The 21,444-nt window shown below is 35.9% G+C and overlaps 1 protein-coding gene and 1 pseudogene across 1 annotated transcript; both read right to left on the bottom strand.

The window, feature by feature from the left end:
• The window catches only part of LOC132177742 (uncharacterized), a 34,963-nt pseudogene extending 13,519 nt beyond the window's left edge, over window positions 1-21,444 (bottom strand).
• Window positions 357-3,529, bottom strand: LOC132177116 (MDIS1-interacting receptor like kinase 2-like). Its single transcript, XM_059589335.1, has 2 exons — window positions 898-3,529; window positions 357-736 (listed from the first exon to the last, which is right to left on the bottom strand). Exons 1-2 carry the CDS (start codon window positions 3,527-3,529, stop codon window positions 357-359), a joined length of 3,012 nt encoding a protein of 1,003 aa, XP_059445318.1.

Raw genomic sequence — 21,444 nt, forward strand, 5'->3', positions numbered from 1 at the left:
TGTCGTAGCTAGCAGCAATTAATGTAGCAGGTGTTCAAGGTTCTCAAAATGCAGTCCGATGTTTCTGATCGTAATGAATATGACCACTATGCTTATTATTAAAGTTTGTTAAATATAGGAAATGAACTTTTGAATTAGGATATGATTTGAAGATGTTATATTAATATGCATGTTTAGATTGTGTAGATATTAAAGTTGAAGTGGGGTAGCTGAGATATGTTTGGAATCCCTGATAAGTGTCAAGAAAGAAATTAAAGAGTAGAAGGAAAGATCAAAAACAAGAATATAAAAAGAAACAGTACTAGGATGTTAATTAATAACTGGTGGAATAGAATGCATTTTGATCATATTGTCGTTCAGAGAGTTAAAGTTGTGATATCCAACAATTGTCCTAATGTAATGACGTCTAGTGGCTCTGACAGAGGAGGCCTATTTGTTGATAGCTTGTGAGAGACTTGTTGCATTGTCGGCCTGGACTGCTGACTGGCATTTAGGCAAGCAAATGCTATCTTTGCAATGGAGAGCACTTCCTCGATTACTCGACCCCTTGGAGGTGAGAGGCGTTGGTCCAACACTTCCTTCAATGTGATTTGATGGGAAACTGTCGATGATGATGATGACGACGATATGGAGGAGATGAAGTTGCCTAGATGCCTTCCCATTATCACTTCCAATGCTACCATCCCAAAGCTGTAAACATCGCACTTCTCATTCACTTCCGTTGTGTAAGCAAGCTCTGCAAAGAAGATATTAGCAAATGGTATATATGGATATGATATTGTTTGCTTTAGGTCAAGCATGCACGGTTTTATTATTGGGTTTATCTCAAAATGCTTCATACTATTTAAAGAGAGCATGCTTTATGAGTGAGTAGCGACTAGTGAGGACAAAGCTTACCTGGAGCTGAATACCCGAGGGTGCCTGCATATGATGTGCAATTGGATGAGTTAGGCTTTAAAATCCTTGCTGTGCCGAAGTCAGAGACGTGGGCTTCATTGTCCAAATCCAGCAGTATGTTATTGCTTGATATGTCTCGATGAATAACAGGAGGTGAGCAGTCGTGGTGCATATAGGATAAAGCTCTGGCAACACCTCTTACAACTTTCACCCTCCTAATCCAGTCCAATTCCATTGCCTTAACCTCACTGCTCAATATCTTTCTCAAGCTTCCCCCTTCCAAGAACTCATACACCAAATATGAGTATCTTGCATGTGAACAAAACCCATAAAGCTTTACAATATTCAGATGTCTTACTTCTGTTAAAGCAGTAATCTCACTGTTAAAGGCTTTTAGGTTAGCCACTATGCCATCCTCTGATTGGTGAAGTTTCTTCATAGCAACAACTAGACCATTTGGTAGCTCAGCTCTATAAACTCTTCCACATCCCCCCTCTCCAATGCTATATCTTGAGTTGAATGCGTCTGTTGCTTCAACAATGCTTTGATGTGCTATTTTCCCATCATAGCTCCATATCACAAACATATTTTCATTTTCTGCATCCCTTGGCTCATCATCTATCTTTCTCCCTTTTTTGAAACCAACACAATATATTCCTGCAATGATATATAAAAGAAATAGGGTGCCCAAAAGAGAGACTGTGATCAAAATCGCGGCTCGGAGGCTCATCTTTCCACCAGGTCTTTTGCTCAACAAAGAGGGGCAAGCCTGCAAACCAGTGTTGTTGCCACACAAGGCTCTGTTATGTTCTAGTGCTACTATTTGTGCCCTGCTGAAAGCTTTGTTGTTAGGAAGAGGACCCTCCAAATTATTGTATGATATGTCCACGGATGTCAAGCTTAACATTTCACTATAAGTGGATGGGATCGAGGCAGACAGAAAGTTGTGGGACAGGTTTAACAAAGCTAAGTAGTGTAAATATCCAAGCTCCCATGGAAGCTTTCCTGTGAGCAAATTGTGGCTAAGATCAAGATTATTGAGACTGCGTATATTGGCAATCTGTGGGGTGATACTTCCCCAAAACCTGTTCATGCTCAAATTCAAATCTGTGAGTTTTGAGCACTGTGCTAATTGTTTGGGAAGTGATCCGCTTAGATTGTTTGCTGCCAAGTTAAGTTGACTAAGACTGGAGAGCTTTCCAACTTCCGTGGGAATATTGCCTGAAAGTTTATTATTATTCAGTTTAAGAAGGAATAATAAATTCAAGGCCCCCAATTCCTTTGGAATGTTTCCTACTAGGTGATTTTCGGATAGGTCAAGCACTTCTAGTTTATTTGCTTTACCAAGATCATGTGGTATTGTACCTGAAATTCTATTGTTTGAGATCCTCAAGCTTGTTAGGCTTTTGGATTGCCCCCAGTTGTTCGAAAGTTCACCATAAAGCTTGTTATAACTCAGATTGATGTATTTCAGTCTTGGATATATGCCGAAATCTTTCGACATGTTCCCTTCAAGCTGATTTCTGTGCATTTGAACTCTGACTAAGTTGGTACAGTTTTCTAAACTCTTTGGAATAGGACCGAAGAAGTTGTTTTCATGTACAGCCAATTGTTCAAGTGCCCCATTGGCGCATATATTTTGTGGTAAATAGCCAGACAAGAAGTTCTCAGCCACTAGAAAACCTCCCAAAGATGTAAGATTATAGATTTCTGTAGGAATGGAGCCACTGAGTTTGTTCATAAACAAAACTAGGTTAGGCAGGGATGTGAGTTTTCCTATTTCAGGAGGGATGTGGCCAGATAACTGATTGACACACAGGAACAACGTTGTAAGGTTGTTCAAGTTTCCTAGTACAGGAGGGATGTGGCCAGAAAATTGATTGATACTCAGATCCAAGTATGTGAGCTTGGTCAAATTGCCTACTTCTGAAGGTATGCGGCCAGATAGATTATTAACACCCAGATTCATAAGTACGAGATTTGTCAAGTTTCCTATAGAAGCAGGGATTGAACCTACGAGATTGTTTTTTGGCAAATGTAGCTCCATTAGAGAATGAAGATTTCCCATTTCCCGAGGTATAGATCCATTTATCTCATTCTCATCCAAATAAAGGTACTGAAGACTCATCAGCAGACACATCTCAGATGGAATATTTCCAGAGAGCCGATTGAGACTCAAGTCTAGGTGAGTGAGCTTGGAAAGATTACTGATATGGGGTGGAATGGTTCCATAAAAAGAGTTGTTAGAAAGCTCGAGGCTAACAAGGTCTGGGAAGGATAAGAAGTTGAGACATTCAAGCGTACCTCTCAAACCACTGCTTGTGATGTTTATATGCGTGACACTTCCAGGCTCATTGCATGTGATTCCATCCCACTTGCAGGGGTTATTAGAAGAAGAAGCAGAAAAATTGTGGGAAGGAAGAAGGGTCCAGGAAGGGAGGAGCATTTGAGTTGAATTGTCAAGACTGTCTTTCCATCTCAGAAGAGCCTCTGCTTCTTCTTTTCTCCAAGTCAAAGAGGAAGAAGCTAGAGCAGAAGAATCATGGCTAAAAGAGATGAAGATGATGATGGGTAACAAGACCCTAAGTGGAGTGAGCAGGTTAGAGAGTGGTTGCTTAGGCAAAACTGACATGACTTTAGCTGTGGGGTGAGATTGGTTTGCTGATGAAAAGGCTTGATCCCTGCACTGCACAGGGTACTTATAGACAAGAAAATTCGTACACAGTTTATATGCATATATTCATGACCATTCTCCTTGGCTATTTCCGGAGCGGTTGTTGGTACATCTATTTTGGAATCAATCCGTTCACACATGGGCACAGATCAAATCTGTAAATGGTATTGAAATTGCATGATGGGTGTTCATTGTATTTTCTTCATAGACAAAGTGCACCACTAAATGGTTGCCATTTAGCTTATCACTGGAGTGAGAATTTCCTCTGTATTTGATGATTCCATCACAAGATGGATGGCCGTGGGTCCATTAAATTGGAATTTGATGATGCCAATTTGAACCACATAGTCTCCTCTCTACAATAGTCAATACAATAGAGTTGAAAATCATCGAGTGTGGAGTGTGGGTTGGTTATCCTATCTTAATCAATAGAGACGTTTGTATTGACTTGTAGAAAAAGAAAAAGGAGAATATGCTCCTCCCTTTCAAGGGTGGAAAAGGGAGGTTGAGGGGCAGGTACGTATACGTGGGTATACGTAACTTAGAATTATTAAATGTTCTCATATATGATCAGCATCCTCGTTTTCATAGATAGTGGCTAAATTTTTAATGTCAATTTTCCAAATTCCAAATGTAGAAATATAGATAAACAAGAATATAGATAATTAACTGGAAAGAGAGCTATTATGGTTAAAAGGAATTTGCATAGTGATATTGTTAAAAATAGCATATAATTGTTGAAACTCGGAAGAAAAAAAATATATATAATATATGATCAATATACTGCAGCTGCTACAAGTAGAACGCCTTAAATCCTCAGCTCTCTTTGGTAATAAAAACAAATTGAGATTATGCCACATCCTTGCTCAATTATGTAAGGATATAATAGGGTTTAGGGTTTTGATTAGAATAAAAAAAATGTAAAGATATAATAGTGGAGATATAATAATAGTGGGTTCAGTGGTATAACTAAATAATAATTCGGCCTAATTGTAATACGTTTTCTGTTAGAATGGTTGTTAGAAGTTAGAAATGTGTAACTGAATGTTGGCTGTATAAATATAAGCAGCCCAGTTCATTAGAGGGTATGAAAGAAGTTAGGTCATTCTTGTAGTTCCAATTCTGGAGACTGAGTTGTTCTCGAGTTCAGCTATTCCTTGTTCATCATATCTCATCCATAGAGATTTAATTTACATATCCAATTACCAATTACAATCCAATATTTCATATTCAACCATTATTTCAATTACAAATTTATATCAATTTCCATCTATATCTCAAATTACATATTTTACAATAATTTATTACAAATAAGGGGTATAGTACTAGTAGATTGGATTAAATCTCTATTGCATGTGTTTGATAACATCTCAATTATACTCGATCTGGCCTATTCAACTTCGTTAGTGTCATTTCTCCCCTTACCCAATTCCCTTGGTATCGTGTAGAGAAAAATGGGGCTTGTTCCACATTGGCCAAGGAGCAGCAAATGGATGAGTTTATAAGCACCAAAGGTCCTCTTCCAGTCATCAATTGCTTGGATGGGTTATTTTTGTGGGTCCTGCTTACGAACCATTTTCTCCTATTCAGTTCCATTAGTGCCATTCTCCCCTTACCCAATTATGTTGGTATTGCATAGAAAAAAATAGAGTTTGTTCCACATCGGCCAAGGAGCGGGAGACGGATGAGTTTATAAGCACCACGGGTCCTCTTCCAGTCAGGAGTTGCCTCGATGAGGTACGTTTGTGGGTTATACTTATGAACCATTCTCCTATTCAACTCCGTTAATCCCATTTATCTCTTACCCAATTCCCTTGGTATGGCTTAGGAAAAAAAAAAAAGTACAAGATTTGTTGAGTATTTCAAGACCAAAAGAATGCCAAATTTATATTTTAAAAAGTTGATAGATTTGATAAAATTAGACGGTTGCACCCTGTTCTTTTGCCAGTTCAATCTTGTTAAACCAGTGAACTGTTCCTGTTCAATTCAATTCAGTATGTTTTTTTTTTAATAAGTAATCAAAATATATCATTACAAGCATAAGGCGCCCTCAAGTACAAATGAAGTATACAAGAGAAAGCAGCTAGCTAAAAGGAGCAAAAAGAACAAAGAAAATCAATATAAATAATTGTCAAAGGATAAACATAAGCAGCTGATTCAACTAATAGAGCAATTTAAGGGGTGAATTGGAACAGAAAGGAGACCAATTCATGGTTCAACAGGTTGAACCAGTCAATACGGTCATTGTTTAGCATGCTCCATTTGTATTCCTTTTTTTTTGGGGGGGGGAGGGGGGATTAAGTTTAATCTGTATTTTAGTTGTGCCTAATTGATGTCATGGTGATGCTAGCAAAAATATATTAATAATACTGTCACCAACTTGCTGCAAAAATGTTGGTAGATATCATGATATGTCAATAGACATATAGTGCATTCAAAAACATTAATATATACATACCCTATATACGTACAGCATATAATTCGTTGATGGATATTAAAGAACAAGACATGCAGAACATGACAAGTACACTGGAAAAGAGAATAAATAAGAAGAAACGTACAACTTCACTGACAATAACATCTGGCGTGGACTCTCCAAGTACATCACCCAGGTAACCATCGCCTGAAAGCTCCATGTTTTCCTGGATAGCATGTACTACACTAATTAGCTAATAATGCAAGCCACTAGTTAGCTAATTAGCTGCGTTATTTTTCCGGGTAGCATGTGCCAATTAGCTACTAATTAGTATCTGTTTTGTATCATTCACTTACTTTTGTATAATGGGAAACCAATTTACAGCATAGATACTGCCAAGTACTCATTTGGTAAAAACCAATTTTTATTAAATGCTAAAATAATAACCATTGCTGACCAAGTAAACAAGGCCAGTTGAGTTATTCTCAAAAATGACATTTACATATTTGTTGCTGACAGAGTTTTCTGGAATCAAATCAATTAGTTAGTCAATGTTTCAAGCTTGTACATCAACAAACAAGTGAGGACACCATTTATTTTATTCCATCCATAAGAATAAAGTTAAAACACAAATAGCAAATACCAAAATTATCCATGAAGATAACAAATTATAGAGCTTCTTGTGTTTTCTATACATTATAAAACTCTAAAGAAAAATAATAATTGGCCAGTATATAGACCAAAACAAACTACCTACCGCTACCAGGGCTTCTGTTAGATCTCCAGCAGCTAGATAAACAGGTTGAGCTACATGGCAATAACCCATCAAGCGGGGGACTGTTGGTATAATATCTCTGTGGTTTATGACTCGCCAGCTATCTTTAACTTTCTGCAAATGTAAGTACTGAAGGTTGTGTAAGCATTCACCAAAAATGTAATAAAAGACAAATATAAGAGGCAGATGCATAAAGAGCATCACAATATTCTTACCAAGAAAAAAACAAAAAAATAATACAGTGTTTTGCATGTGTGTGTGTGTCTGATGTAGATCAACTAAGCAACAACTTCATGGAAACGTTTAAGCAGAAGAAGGGTGTCTAGGGAGGGGTACTTGTGATTTAACAAGTACCCAAGAGTTGGATTGATACTTGATTGAGGGCTGCTCGAGCAAGACAGTTCGTTCGATCGAGAGGAAGAGATGCTACTGGTAGAAATGCTCGAGAAGTTTGATCGATGGTTCGATTGATTGAAAATGCGATCTTTTGTTTGATTGATCCTTGATCAAACTTGCGATAAGGGTAGTTTTGCACTTCTTTTTTCAGGGTTGTGACCCTACTTCTATTTAAGCTTAATAAGGATGGCCTGGCAGACCATAAGTTGTATTTCTCAGTTTTCTCAATAAGAAACACTAAAAGAGTGATTTTTCTTCAATTTTCCTACACTTCCTTGATTTTATTAGGATTTGTGGAAGAGTTATGAGTTTGTGTGCTTGTACATTCGGCTTTCCACTTTGTCACGCTGCATCAGTAGTGTCGTATTTTTGCATGAGGAACTAATTGAGCCATTTTACTAGTCAACTCAGTGACTAGTTTGCTCGACATTCATAAACCAGAACTTAAGAGACTGGATCCAGAGCTCCAAACAGCTTTTGAAAATCTAAATGAATGACTAGTTGCTCTAGCATATAATAAGTCTCCTCAGCATGCAACAAAAATAATAAAATCCAAAGCCAGAGATCTGAACCAAACTCTGTCAGAATTACAGGAACAGAAATTAATGCAAGAGTATGAAAGAGTGATCATTGCAGAGACGATGAAGCAATTTTCTGCACTGTAACGTAGTGAAACCCTACTCGAATAAAGAAACAAAGGTGAATGATGAACTAGGAAATAGAAAAATATATAAAAATGTGAGAAGATAATGAAATGAAAAATAAACAGATCAACTAATGTTTTTAATAGTCACATAATGTCAGCAACATGGAAGATGGAAGTGAAAAGAGAATAGAAAAATAAAAGAACTAGAGGAATCCCAAAGCCCTTGACCATAGTGTCATATATCTGCAGTATTATAATATGGGTTACCACCCTTACAAGATGCAACAAACATGTTACATATTATATTACTAACTAGTAAAATCACCAATGAAAAAGCAGAAAAGGGTTGTATGAACTATAGCTCTCATGCTTTCCATCAGAAGATAACCTCATGATATAGGCCAGCTTGCCCTTCAGTTCATGCCGAATTTAGTTCGAAAGATGCAGACCAAGAACTAATTTTCTGCTTGCATCTTGCCATGCATATTTCCCTGTTATTATTAGTTGTTCCAAGCTGGAATACTGTTCATATTATTGTAGCATGATATTGATCACACAACTGTAGCTTTTGGTAACTGTGGCATTTGGTTTAACCAGGGTAATTTTTCCTTTTCATTTTGCTTTAAGTTATAATATAGGACTGAGATTAAGCCTGGTAAAAGGTTTGGGATTAACTTATATTGGGGTTTTATAAGTTCCGATATAATAAGTTGTAGCCTTTGGGGAAGCAGACTTTGATGCAGGACAACCGAATTAAGAAGAAGAAGAACAGAGGAAGGGGAGAAAAGAAAGGGGACTGAGTCACACAGTTCAAAGAGAATGAGAGTTTGGCAGTCTCCCCACCAAATAAGAGGAAGAAGAGGAGTCACACCTCAAAAAATCAAAATCTCTTTTCATCAAATTCCAATTTGTCTCCATTGGGGTACAAAAGCACACATATATATAGACTCAATGACTAAACCCTAACCCTAATATAACTTTGGGCAAAACCCATTTATTGAATTACATGTCCACACAAGGGAAGGGGGTGGGAGATTCAAACTAGTGACCTCCGTTTCATGAGGCATGGTACACAGCCGATTGAACTACCCCTTGGGGACAACACCCTTAACTATTAAAGAATTAAGTAAAACATAAATAATAACCTAAAGAATAAAAGAAGCATCTCTCATCCTGCATCATTTTCCCCTGCTTCAACAAAACTAGACCTCGATTTTTTTTGAAATGTGGAAAATAGGAACATAAAATTTTGGGTCAAAGCCCAACTTCTCAGGAATTAAAAAAGGGTAGAATAAACTGAAGCGTTCAAACTCCTTTTTTTGGTTTTAAAAAACAAAATTCGTTTTCATCAAATTTAAATTTATATAAACTCATTGACTAAACCCTAACCCAAATTTGACTTTGGGCAAAACTCATTTATTGAAACATAAACTTAATACTAATGACCTAAATAAAACTGAAAGACCCAATTATTCATCTCTCATCCTGCATCAGACTTGTTATTGAATTTCTTTTTAGATTACATTGAAGTTCAGACCTTTGGCCGAACATTTGGGGTTTTCTTGGCTGATTATTATGGCCTTGCAATCAGGCTTGCTCGGTCTTCCTTCTTATAGTTATGTAACAGATCTTTTCAGCAAGTAGTCTGGAAGTGGGGGGAAGGAAGAAGTGGAAGGTGTGTGGAGATGATGCTACGTGCGGAAGACAGGGAGAGGAAGAGAACACGTGGCTGAAGGCTGTTATTAAATAGCTATACAGCTGGCATCCTTATGTCTAATGGGCTGGATTCTGTAGATGGGTAGGTTGAGATGTCGTTAAGTGACATGGGGTTTTCTTAGTTAGTTGGTTGTAACGGTCCAGTAGTAATTGTCTACATCTGGGCTTATTTTAGTGGTTTTACTTGAATAAAAGGCGAAAGCTTGTTAATGAGAACTATTCAGACGTTTTGTCTCTCAATTGTTCTTAGAAGTAGTTAAAATCTCTTAGTTTCCTTAGTTTCGTTAACTCTGTAGAAGTAGAGTGTAACAAGTTAATTTTCTACACACTTGCTGCATCACCCCAGCACAAACAATGGAGCCATAGAGTAAAATTCTATGAAAAAGCAAAAAATTGAGAGAAAAATTTGAAGATAATATCAATTTTTATCACCTCGTTATAAAGTTCTGCAAATTTTTTGTTACCAACTCTAGGAGAGCCAAAGTTATACATAGTCACAAAGATTGCCCCACGCCTGATACACAAAAAAGAAGAAAATAGATAATCAAGTTCCACTGCCATTACTCTCAAAACAAATTTCACTAAAAAGTAAAAAGAAACAAGTTTCTTAATCTACAAAGATCTAGTAACTTCTATCAAATTCTAATCATAAACTAAATGTATTATTAGCCTTCTATAGTTCGTAAGTATTATTTCAGACAAACCTGAAATGTCAACAGATTTAATTTCCTGATACGACAACCAATTAACATTTACTGGGGATATATTAATCATTTTTTGAAGAACTTAACACTATCAACTTTCTAGAAGGCAAGCTGCACTTATTAAATACATATATAGGCAGAGTTCTGGCATTTTTCTACATTTGCAACAATATGATAACACTCTCTATCTTCCAGCATCGTGAGTATGTACCAGGCTTTACTATCCATGACAATTAGTAAGTCATGCTTCCTAATGTTGACACAGTTTTTTCACTTTTCATAAAAATCTTTGGAGACATGGATTTCAAAAGATAATACAAATTCAAAAGATAATACAGTTTTTTCTTTTCCTTTCTATGCCAGGCAATAGTTAGTTCTCAGTTGTCAACAATAGTAGTTGAAGATGGTGATCAAGCTAAGAGCTACATGTTCAAACCAAAAACTAATTTGGGGAAAATATGAATAAAAAAACACACATATTGTTTGAAAATATAACATTTTTCTAATATCCAAGATATTATGGCTTATATTAGATCAGAAGCTACTTGAAGCATTCATTGATTTAAAACAATTGAAATATGTCAAACATGTCATGTAAATGAAACTTCAAGAGAACATTTCTGACATAAACGTGAAGTTGAGTAACCTATCAAATTTTTACAATATAAACCATTTAACATATTTCTCTCATGCAACATAAAGATGTTAGCTTTACGCTCAGAATAAAGTTGAATAAGAGAACAACTTACATATACAACCAATTGCAAGTTTAATTAGAGAAATTATCCTTGTCCTGACCGAATCATATGCACTTAGAAAACCACTGTGAACCTGAAATAATTAAACCACCATCACTTATACTAAAGTAAACAACAGTCGTAAACACATGGTGCATCTGATGAATAATTAACACAATTCAATCTACCATTCGTTTACATACTTGAATTTCTTGCTTGAAGTCTCCACCTATCCTTTCAGGATTTAGCCTGCATATGTGATATAAGAATCAGCGTAAGAAAACATAGATAATAGGTGATACTTTTCATGGAATTACCTCAACAACAAAAAAAATTGTCAGATAAATCAATCAGAAGCCTCAGTGCTAGGGTAACATTATTACAAAAAAAAAAAAATGTTTGTTAGATAAGACAAAAAAAAAAAAAAAAAAAAAAAGATGATTCTGGTAGGAAGAAGCACAACAAGATGTGTTTTCTGCTCTAAATATTACAAGTATTATTCAGCTAATGACAATACTGCAATGGGCAATCTCTCAATTGCAGCCCACATTCACCAATGTAGTAAGGGCACTGTTTTCAAGAAATGCAGACAATAAAACTAGATACATTGACAGAAAAAGGCTCTTAAAAGGAACAAAATTAACAAACCACTTAACAATTTGTAGCCTGGGTAGATAATATATTACCCAGCAGGAACAAGCATCAGATCAGTTCTCAAGTCCTTCCATCGTGCCTGGAAAAATAAGTAAATGAGCAATTTGAACTGAGAGCCAAATAACCCAACTCCACTGAGGAGAACAACGGGATATAACCTACTTGTTCTGTTCCTCTGAAAGCGACTACTAATCTTCTCCTTGCAGAATCACGCCAAATAGCAACCTGCAACCCCTATATTTTAGTGATTTACAATATACATTTCTTAAATTCAAATGATGAAATTTCACCACTTATTAGGGTTGAAGTAACATTACTTTCATTGTACTTTGGGGCGCCTTACGCTTTTAATAAAGTCCATTGATTACTTATCAAAAAAAAGGGTTGAGGTAACATATTCCATTCCATTGAGTTCAGAGAAATATTACAAGAAAAGTGAACTCCCTGCTGAGGAATAAAAGCTCACCTGTGTGTCTGTGGATGCATTGTCTAAGAAACATATTTTCTCAAACTCGGACTTAATAAAACTAGGATGGCCCAGTGAAGTGGCAAGCATTGCCCAAGCTTCCATGGCACTTTCTGCAGTTAAAAAAAGTGCTTTCATCTCCTCAGCTCTCCTTTCATCCACCACTGGCCCATTGCTTGAGCTGGAAAGCTTCTCACTTTCGGAATATCCTACTTCATTATTATCTTCCAGTTTGGTAAAAGCCTCTTCTTTTGTTTCACTCTTTCCTTGAGGACGTCCATCCTTCTTTAATTGAGAAACTGTTGCGTTAAGAAGCATTAATGCCCCTAAAACAGAATCAGTTTGCCTCATTATATCCTGTGTCAATTTTTTAATATCTGGTATTGAAGACTGAATTGCGCTAATGCCAAGTGAGCCAATTTTTTTATCAATCTCACTATCTGGACCTTCTGAAGTTGCAAGCCCTGATTCAATATAACCTACTTCGGCAATTTTTTGTGACTGTAAGCCAATTCTACTTAATAAGTCAAATCCATCCCACTTTAGTGTCTCAGGAACAGAGATACCAAATTTCTGAACAACATTTTGATTGATAACATGAGCAAAGTCCCTCCAAAAAAGTTTATCTGAATGCACCGAATTGCCAACTGGAGTCACTGGTTCCAAGGCATCTCCATTCTCCATACCACCATTATCTGCACGAAAATCCTCTAATTTGCTCTCTTCGTTGTAGCCTGTGCCGTTAAAAGATCCTTCTGAATCTTTATCCATTTGTGAAGCCATGTCTGACACGATAGAATCATTTACCTTCCCCAGTCCTCTTGAGTCATACTTGTCAATACTTGAAAACTGACCCTTCCAAAGCTTTGCATCATTGAATGCCTTCAATTGCGCAAAAGCATATTTTACGAACTGACTTGCTTGTACAGACTCAGAGCCCACAACCATTTTCAGAGCAGACTCAAAACCTTGTTTCCGAAGAAATTCCAGAACAAAAGGGACCTTCCACTATTTTTTATCCTCATCAATTTCATCGAAAGTTTTGTACTTAACCTGAAACCTCACCATTATCAAGGATAAGCTAGAGAAATATTAAGTAAAGCTTACAGGGTCACAAAAACAGCAGATGAAGGCTAAAGAGTAAGATCAACGAAGAAGATCCTCATTCAGCATTTAATTATATGGTAAGTAAAACAATTGTTTTGATAAGACTGAGCTTGAAGAAGTTCCAAAAATGTTTGGAAATCTCCTCCTGCGTGGGGTTTTCTTTGGCGGGGTTTTTCGGGCCAAGTCCCACAGTGCAGGTTAATTCTCATCCCTCACCTGAAGTGTTGGTTGCTTCATCATCGGCTCTAGTTGTAAAGGAAGATGGGATGGAAGGAGTTTTTCCCATCCCTTTGGGTGGTTGCTCCTCCGTCACTCCAGCTGCTGACAAGGGTGAGGATTTCAGGTTGACTGGTTTGATCCAATCTCAGAAGTGGCTGGAAGGCTTTGGTCCGTCTTCGGTGATAGTTGTGTGGAATCTAGGAGACGATTTTTGGGATTGGGAGGACGGAGACTTCCCTTACCCTTTGGGTGCTTTTCCCCCCGCCATGCCCTTGGATTGGGATTTGGATTGTGATAAGGATGTTTGTCCTATGGTGGGGGTCTCGTGTGAGGGGTTTAAGGATTCGACTTTGGCGCCCCTATCAGCCATTGAAGAGAAGTAAAGAGCGCGCATTCTAAGACAGTTGAAGGGAGCTATTGAACTTAGAATGCTCCACTAACTATGACATTGCATGCACATCCTCTTGGTGTGGGAAAAGCAAGGCTCACATGCTTGCGTGGGCTGATTCAACTTAAGCTTATTCATCCACAACAACCAAGAATATGCCTGGAAATCTATCCTCCAATGCAGCATAAACACAGCAATTATCGTACCAGAATTGAACCACCATCACCAACCCCCCCCATCTTGAAACAAACAAATCGAGAAAATAGGTCCCACTCCTGATGTTCTCCCACAAATTCATACCATAGGGTCCTCTTACCTCTTCCGAAGTCCACTCACCCAAGATTTTCCCATATTTCGCAACTGTGACCCACCTCCAAACCATTTCCCTAGCAATGCTTGATTAAAGGGTTTCAGTTTGTGAATAGCCAATCCAACAGCCTTTATCTGAGACCATTTCACATTCTAATCAACTAAATGATATTTAATTCATCTACTAATAAAAAAAAAATTGATATTTAATTCATCCCTAATGCCTCCAACAAGAAATCCCTTTTGTAACTTCTCCAAACTCTTGGCTACTTAAACAGGAATATTTATAAAAAATAAAAATAAAAAAATATAAAATGTAAAGTAAAAAATATTAAAAAAAAAAAAACCCCTCCAAATTATCAGTCATTTTCGATTTAACCCCCTAATATTTTAAAAGTGATAAAATAGTTTCCCAAACTACCAAATAATTCAATTTGACCACTCTGTTAGTCATTACCGTCAAATAGAATAAAAAATTTAAAACTACGTCATTTCGGTAAGGTTAAGTTACTAAAATGCCATTTTGAGAAAAAAATATATATATTTTTAAAACAAGCAAACAAAACGGCGCCGTTTTGCTTTAAATTAGGTTTCCTTATCCTTCCCGCCGTTTTGGTTAGTGGTAGGAATTAAAACAAAAATCCCCTACCACGCCGCCCAGCAGCTATTCTCCCTCGTGACAACCTGCAAATTTTTTAGGGTTCTCTTACTCAACCCATTAAACTCAAACTGCCCAACCTCCATGCGAAAGCATAAAACCTTCTCATTGCCCCCTAAAAAATTTGCAGGTTGTCGTGAGGGGATTGCTCTCTGTTTTCTCTATGGGGGTTGGGGAGAGAGGGGATTGCTCTCTGTTTTCTCTCTCTCTTTTCTCACATTTCGCTTTCTTTCTTTCTTTCTTTTCCTCCTTTTTCTTTCTCCTGTTTTGGGGTTCTTTTTGTTTTCCGGCTTTCTTTTCATCTCAAACAGGTCACACCTCCTAAATTCTCCATCTATGGCTTTCCCACTTGCTCAATGCTCTGTTTTGTGATGTTTCATTGCAGAGCACCACACTGGCCATGGCCATGGCCATTGGTAACAAAAACGGTGTCGTTGTTAGTAATGAAGTGAATATGAATCAGAAATGAAATGGGTTTCTTTCTTTAATCCTCTTCTTGGCCTCCTGCATATTTAGAAATAATATAAAGAAAATGGTTTTTGTGGTGTGAGCATGCATGCCCACAAAGAAAATTATTTACACAAATAATTTGTGTAACTAATGGGTTGGGTAAGGGAACCCTAAAAAAATTGCAGGTTGTCGTGAGGAAGAAGAGCTGTTGGGCGGTTGGGTAGGGGATTTTTGTTTTAATTCCTACCACTAACCAAAACGGTTAGGGTAGGGGAACCCTAATTTCAAGCAAAACGGTGCCGTTTTGCCTGATTGTTTTTTTTTTAAAAAAATAATAATAATAAAATATAAAATAAAATAAAAAATTTTAAAAAAAAAATCATAAAAAGGCATTTTAGTAACTCACCCGTAACAAAACGACATTATTTTGCATTTTTCATCCAAATTGACGGTGTTGACTAACGGAGTGGCCAAAATGCAACTATTTGGTAGTTTGGGGGCTACTTTATCACTTTTGGAACATTAGAAAGCTAAATCGAAAACGGCTGGTAGTTTGGGAGGCTTTTCCAAAAATAAAAAAATAAAACCAGGAAATAAGGATAATGGGCAGAGTGCTTTTGATCAGTGTCACTCTCCCACCTCTTGAAATATACAATTCTATCACTTTGCTAATCTCTTCTCCACCTTCAAATAGTAGCACTCTACGCCTCTTGTGCCTTAAACAACAACCCTATAGGTAATCCCAAGTAAAGACACAAGTAGTTTACCTATGTTATACCACAACACCCCTGGCAATCATCCAATGAGTGAAAGAACTTCTAAGACATGAACAAGCCTGTTTCTTTCAAGAGATCTTGATTCATATCAAATCTGATAGCACTCAATTTTCTCTCGTAAGACTAGAATAACATCTAATTGACATGGTATGCATATTTGTTAGGAGATAAAGCAGTTATGAAGTTTTTACCAAGAGCACATTAATATACATAGTTGAACACAACTCTAACCCAAAAGCCTAAGCTAATAGGCTAAGGTCTACTTTAGGTATATTAAGTACTCTTTTCTTTTATATTTTCTCAATATGGGACACAACACTCACAAGTGCACTCACAACAATCTCCCCCTCACTTGTTAGTCTCTTCACATTGACCCAACTTCCCATCGCTTGTGAGTCTTTTTACATTTTCAAGAGTATCTCAAGTCAGGATGGAGACACAACTTGGAGACACAACTCTAAACCCGTCTCAGGAAGGTAACCATGGCTCTAATACCATTTGTTGAGAGATAAAGCGGTGACAGAGTTTTTACAAAGAGGATATTAATATACATAGTTGAACGCAACTCTAGCCCAAAAGCTTAAGCTAATGGGCTAAGGTCCACTTTAGGTATATTAAGCACTCTTTTCTTTTATATTTTCTCAATGTGGGACATAACACTCACAAATGCACTCACAACAATATCAAATCAATAGTATGTCTTTCGCACTATAAGTCAAAAGGCACTATGTCATCCAAATATAACCAAATATTTTAGGTTTATATAAGAACTTCTTCAGCTTCTTTTTTTTTTTTTTCTTCTTCTTCTTTTTTTCTTTTTCTTTTTCTTTTTTTTTTTTTTTTTTTTTTTTTCTTTTTTGCAGTATGGACCCTGATCAAACTAAGTTTGCATTCTCCTAACAATAAGAAAGGTATTTGAAAGTCCTTTGTGCTTTCAATGAGATTGATTTACTTACTAAAAAAAGGGGTATTTGAAAGTCCTTCTGGCCCCTAGAACTGATAACTTACTGTAAATTTTCTTGTATACCATGGAAACTTACCTCCAGCTGTATCTTTCCACCACCACCAATTCCTTCCAACTCCACTATTATTTCATGTGAATTGCCTAGCAAAGGACATGTTTGTTGTTAGATCGTATTAGAAGGAAATTTTGCAGCCTTACATCCAACTAACTTGCTGAACATTGGTAAGCTTGTTATCAAAGAAATTGAGTATTTTTGTTCTCGTAACAAAAGAAAAAAAAAAAAAAGTGTAAATATCTATAATATTTTTTAATTGTACAACAATTTCGGACAAAAATATGACTTGTCTGAAAAAAGAAAGTTTAAATATCTATAATATTTTTAATTGACTGTTCAAGTGACTACACAACTACAATAAGGAACATAACACATTTTCTAAACATTGGGATGCACAATTCCAACCCAATTAATTAAACAATAGGGCGAGATTGACAATATATTAATTCTAACCATCAACATATGCCAGTGTTAGGTTAGATTCTCACCATCACAGAGGCAATCCAGACTGATGCCCGCATTACCCATGCGCTTATGTGGAGTAACAAGGTTTGCATCCCAAGCTGCAACCTAAATTTTTAACACCAGAAGTTAGAAAACAAGAAGCAAAGTTGTGAAGTAACTACACAGGTAAACTTCAACAACAATATAATCGTAAAATACATTCTTTTGACTACTTAATCAAAGCCTAAACTTATAACTCATGTACACATGACATAGTTTCCCTGTGCGTGTATAATGACATAATGTATTCATCAAATTTATAAGGTGATTCATATTTCTCTAACAAGTACCACAATATGATAATGATAATGATAATGAGGGTGATTATGACAGTTACGAAATTGCAGATTTTTAATTCATATCCTGTCCCAAGTTGTATGTCTACCTTAGAAAATCCAACTCTTTAACGGGACATTACTTAATACATCGTCTTCAAAATAGAAAGTGTTTTTTTTTTTTTTTTTTGGTTGGGGAGAGCCAAAATAAAAATAAATAAATAAAAATTTGTTGATTACCAAAATGACCTTCCTTCATTTGAACTCAATTAAAGCAAACAGAAAAAGAGTACTTAATAGTTTTCAAAATAAATGGTAAGAGGTAACTCCCCCGTTGTTGATCATGATCAAATTAATGCAGCAAAATTCATATGATTACTGTCTCCTCAAAATTATATATATAAAACTCTGCTCCTCAATTGTGCAGTTCCTATTTTAATTCTACAGCATCTTATAAATTACTTCATCCAAGCAGGATCCTCAAGTTTGACCATCCCATACGCATGTAAAGCGAGCAGTGAAGCTGATATTAAGACCCCCATTCTTGATGTTATGAAATATTGGATATCAGATGTAATGAACAGGTCAATAAGTCTCTGTTCAAAGATGACTTCTCAAGAATAGTTGCTCCATTTAAGCTTGAAACTTTTAACGTTATGTGAACAATATACAACATAGTACAAAAGACACATATGCAAACAAATAATGCAAATCTGATAAGAGGAAATTACATCGATCAGACATGTTAATGTCAAATTTAACCCAACATTTTAAACAAAAAATTAAAAAAATAAATAAAAAATGCACTACTAAGCTACTCAATAGGGATAACCACTAGCCAAATCAGTTGGTCTAACAGTGTTTGTTCAAGAAAATAGAAGTGAATTAGTAAATTACTTTAGAATAGAGGCTAAACCCGGTTTGCAAGATAGGTATTCTGAATGGAATTTAAATTATCTGATATGAAGATTCAAGACAAATTTCACAGGAAAAAACAATGGTGCAGAACTAGAATTTCGAGTTTTGACACTGTATTTTCTAGAGATGAAAAAGAAACTTAGGCCTCGTTTGATTTGCGGAATAGACCCGGGAAAGGAATAGCTAATCCTACGGTATAGCTATTCCTTTGTTTGGTTATACACTATTTCTGGGAATAGTTTATACTCATGGAACTACTAATCTCACACATACAGGATTAGTTAAGCCACTAATCTAATCCTTAAGGAATGGAATACATTTTTCAAAAATACCCATATAATTTTTTATTTGTGAGGACCACCCCCGAGACGTCTGGGGGTGGTGCAACCACCCCCGGAGCTCCTTTGGGGTGGTCGCAGCCACCCCGTGGGTCGTCGGGGGTGGCCGCGAAGTGGCAGCTTCTGTGGGTGGCCGACCACCCCAATTTATTTCAGGTTTTTTTTTTTTAATATGAGTTTGAAAAAAAAATGGTTTTTTGTAATTTTGATTTAATTCCAATTTTTGCATATGTGTTGTTACCAAACTATGGAATATGAATAACTATTTTATTTTATACTCTTCTATTCTCAGTAGTAGCTATTCTTTTTTCAATGGACTACATATTTCGCGAACCAAACAAAACCTTCGTTTTAATTTTTATTAGGAAACACATCAAGAATGGGTCACTTAAAAGACAGAAACTTTTGTCTAAGGATAACAAATACTAAAATACGTTTCTTTCATCCCTCTGAAGTTTCAAAGATGAACTATAACAAAATAACTCAACGGCCTGAAATGAGTAACTCAATTGCATCAAATTAAGGATGATATGGGAGATTTTCATCAGGCAAAAACAGGAATTATGTAAAAAAACTCTATTACTAGGCTTCAAATATTAAGAAATGCTAAAAGAATATATGTTTTCTATCACTTTTTATAAGGAAAAATCTTTAGATTTTGTTCCTATATGATCAATTGCTGTAATTTTGTCATTCTTTTTCAAGAGAACAGCTTAAAAGAGGAAGAACTGTTTTTTTTTTTTTGTAACAAAGAGGAAGAACTGTTAGTTACAAAGAATCTTTGATGATTTTTTTGATAACGTAAAACTCATTTCTGTAATTCTGTCATCCTTTTTCAGACAACCACTTAAAAGAAAGAAACACTCCACTTCTTTTGAGTGGTTACTTTGTCACCTCTAATTTTCACATGTTTAAGACACTCGCTAAAAAGAAAGGGAATAATTATAAGAAAAAAATATTGGTGGAGAGTTAGATATGTAGTCAAGTGCATTTTATATGGGTAAATAATATTATCAATGAGCACGGATACAAACCTGGAGAAGTTTTGTTGGAGGCTGCTTGATATTAAAAGTGAAGTCTTCATTCCATGTAGGCTCTTTTGTCCTGTAATCATGTAATACTTGAAGATATAATCAAACGTAAGTAAGCGTTCAATCCAAAGTAGTCTTCCACGACTTTCCTACATCTGTTAAATTTGACATTTATGTCCCATGAGTTACAACTCATGAAACATGTATTTCAACTCAAGGCTCTAATTATTACAATATTCTTACACATTCGAAGGAGTGACAAATGTGAAGAGCTAGTTTGATTCTTCTGTCAATAGTTAAGAATGTACTCCCATCTACAAGTTGATTTTACAAAGCCACAAGCGCCCTTACAAATTTCTGATAAGCAATAGCAAATGAGTAAAATATAGTAATTATACAAGCTTCAAAATTCCTCCGGTTCCTTCACCATCACCAAGTGAAAGGGTAAAAATATTTTTGTTTTTATAAGTAATAACCAATCTTATTAAAATGAGAGGGTAAAAATATATAGCATTGAAGGAAAGCTTTTTTGACTTATAACTTACAAAAAGGTGTAATGAGGGTTTTCAAAAGATATAAAAATGAACACACATAAATGAGAGAATATAACCGCAAAATCACACTCTCCCTTTAATTTCAGTATGAAATCACAGATATAAAAGGAATCTAAGTAGAATAAATCAACATTACAAATTAAATAAATAAAAATATAAAATATAAAACCTTTTTGCAACACGTACACTACTGCATAAAACAGCATATAGTGTGAATCATAACTTTCTAAAATCTCACCTCTGGCATTTCCCAACATTATCTAGATATTTGTCTAACTTAAATTAGACAAACTCTAGATACTATATATGTTCGAGTGAGAAGCAATATCAGTAAAATCACATATACATACAAAAGATACAAATGCACAACATTTCAACAATATTACCAAAATTTTTTAAGCAAGGAACAGCCATGATCCATGAAGAATTATCTAAAGTTTCTTGTTTTCCAAAAATTCATAAAATATGATTAACTTACCCCCATTTGACCTTGCTTTTGGCAACCTGTCCATCCAATATTTGCATGACCACATATGGATCACTTGTTCCCTCCTCGTCCTTAAACCAACTCAAAGCACCAAATATATGAAGTGTAGGTGACAAAAATGGGTGGTGCTACTCATGGAGGTGAAAAAAAAAAAAACTACAAATATCCTCTATACATGAGAGGTTTTTTTTTTTTTTTTTTTGATAGGTAATATCAACTCAAAAGCACAAAGGGGCGCAAAGAAGATATCCTACCGACGGATCCATGGCAGGTAAATCCAAACCCTTCTTTAACTTTATGAACAGTTGGCCATCATATATCTCACGTACA

The sequence above is a fragment of the Corylus avellana genome, chromosome ca4 (assembly GCF_901000735.1).
Source record: "Corylus avellana chromosome ca4, CavTom2PMs-1.0".
NCBI classification, from domain to species: domain Eukaryota; kingdom Viridiplantae; phylum Streptophyta; class Magnoliopsida; order Fagales; family Betulaceae; genus Corylus; species Corylus avellana.

Bases quoted from the DNA above. Each gene is read 5' to 3' on its own strand.
- LOC132177116 (XM_059589335.1), bottom strand. From the start codon at position 3,529: ATGTCAGTTTTGCCTAAGCAACCACTCTCTAACCTGCTCACTCCACTT. The intron at 737-897 runs GTAAGCTTTGTC...TCTTCTTTGCAG, and splicing joins CCTCGGGTATTCAGCTCCAG to AGCTTGCTTACACAACGGAA.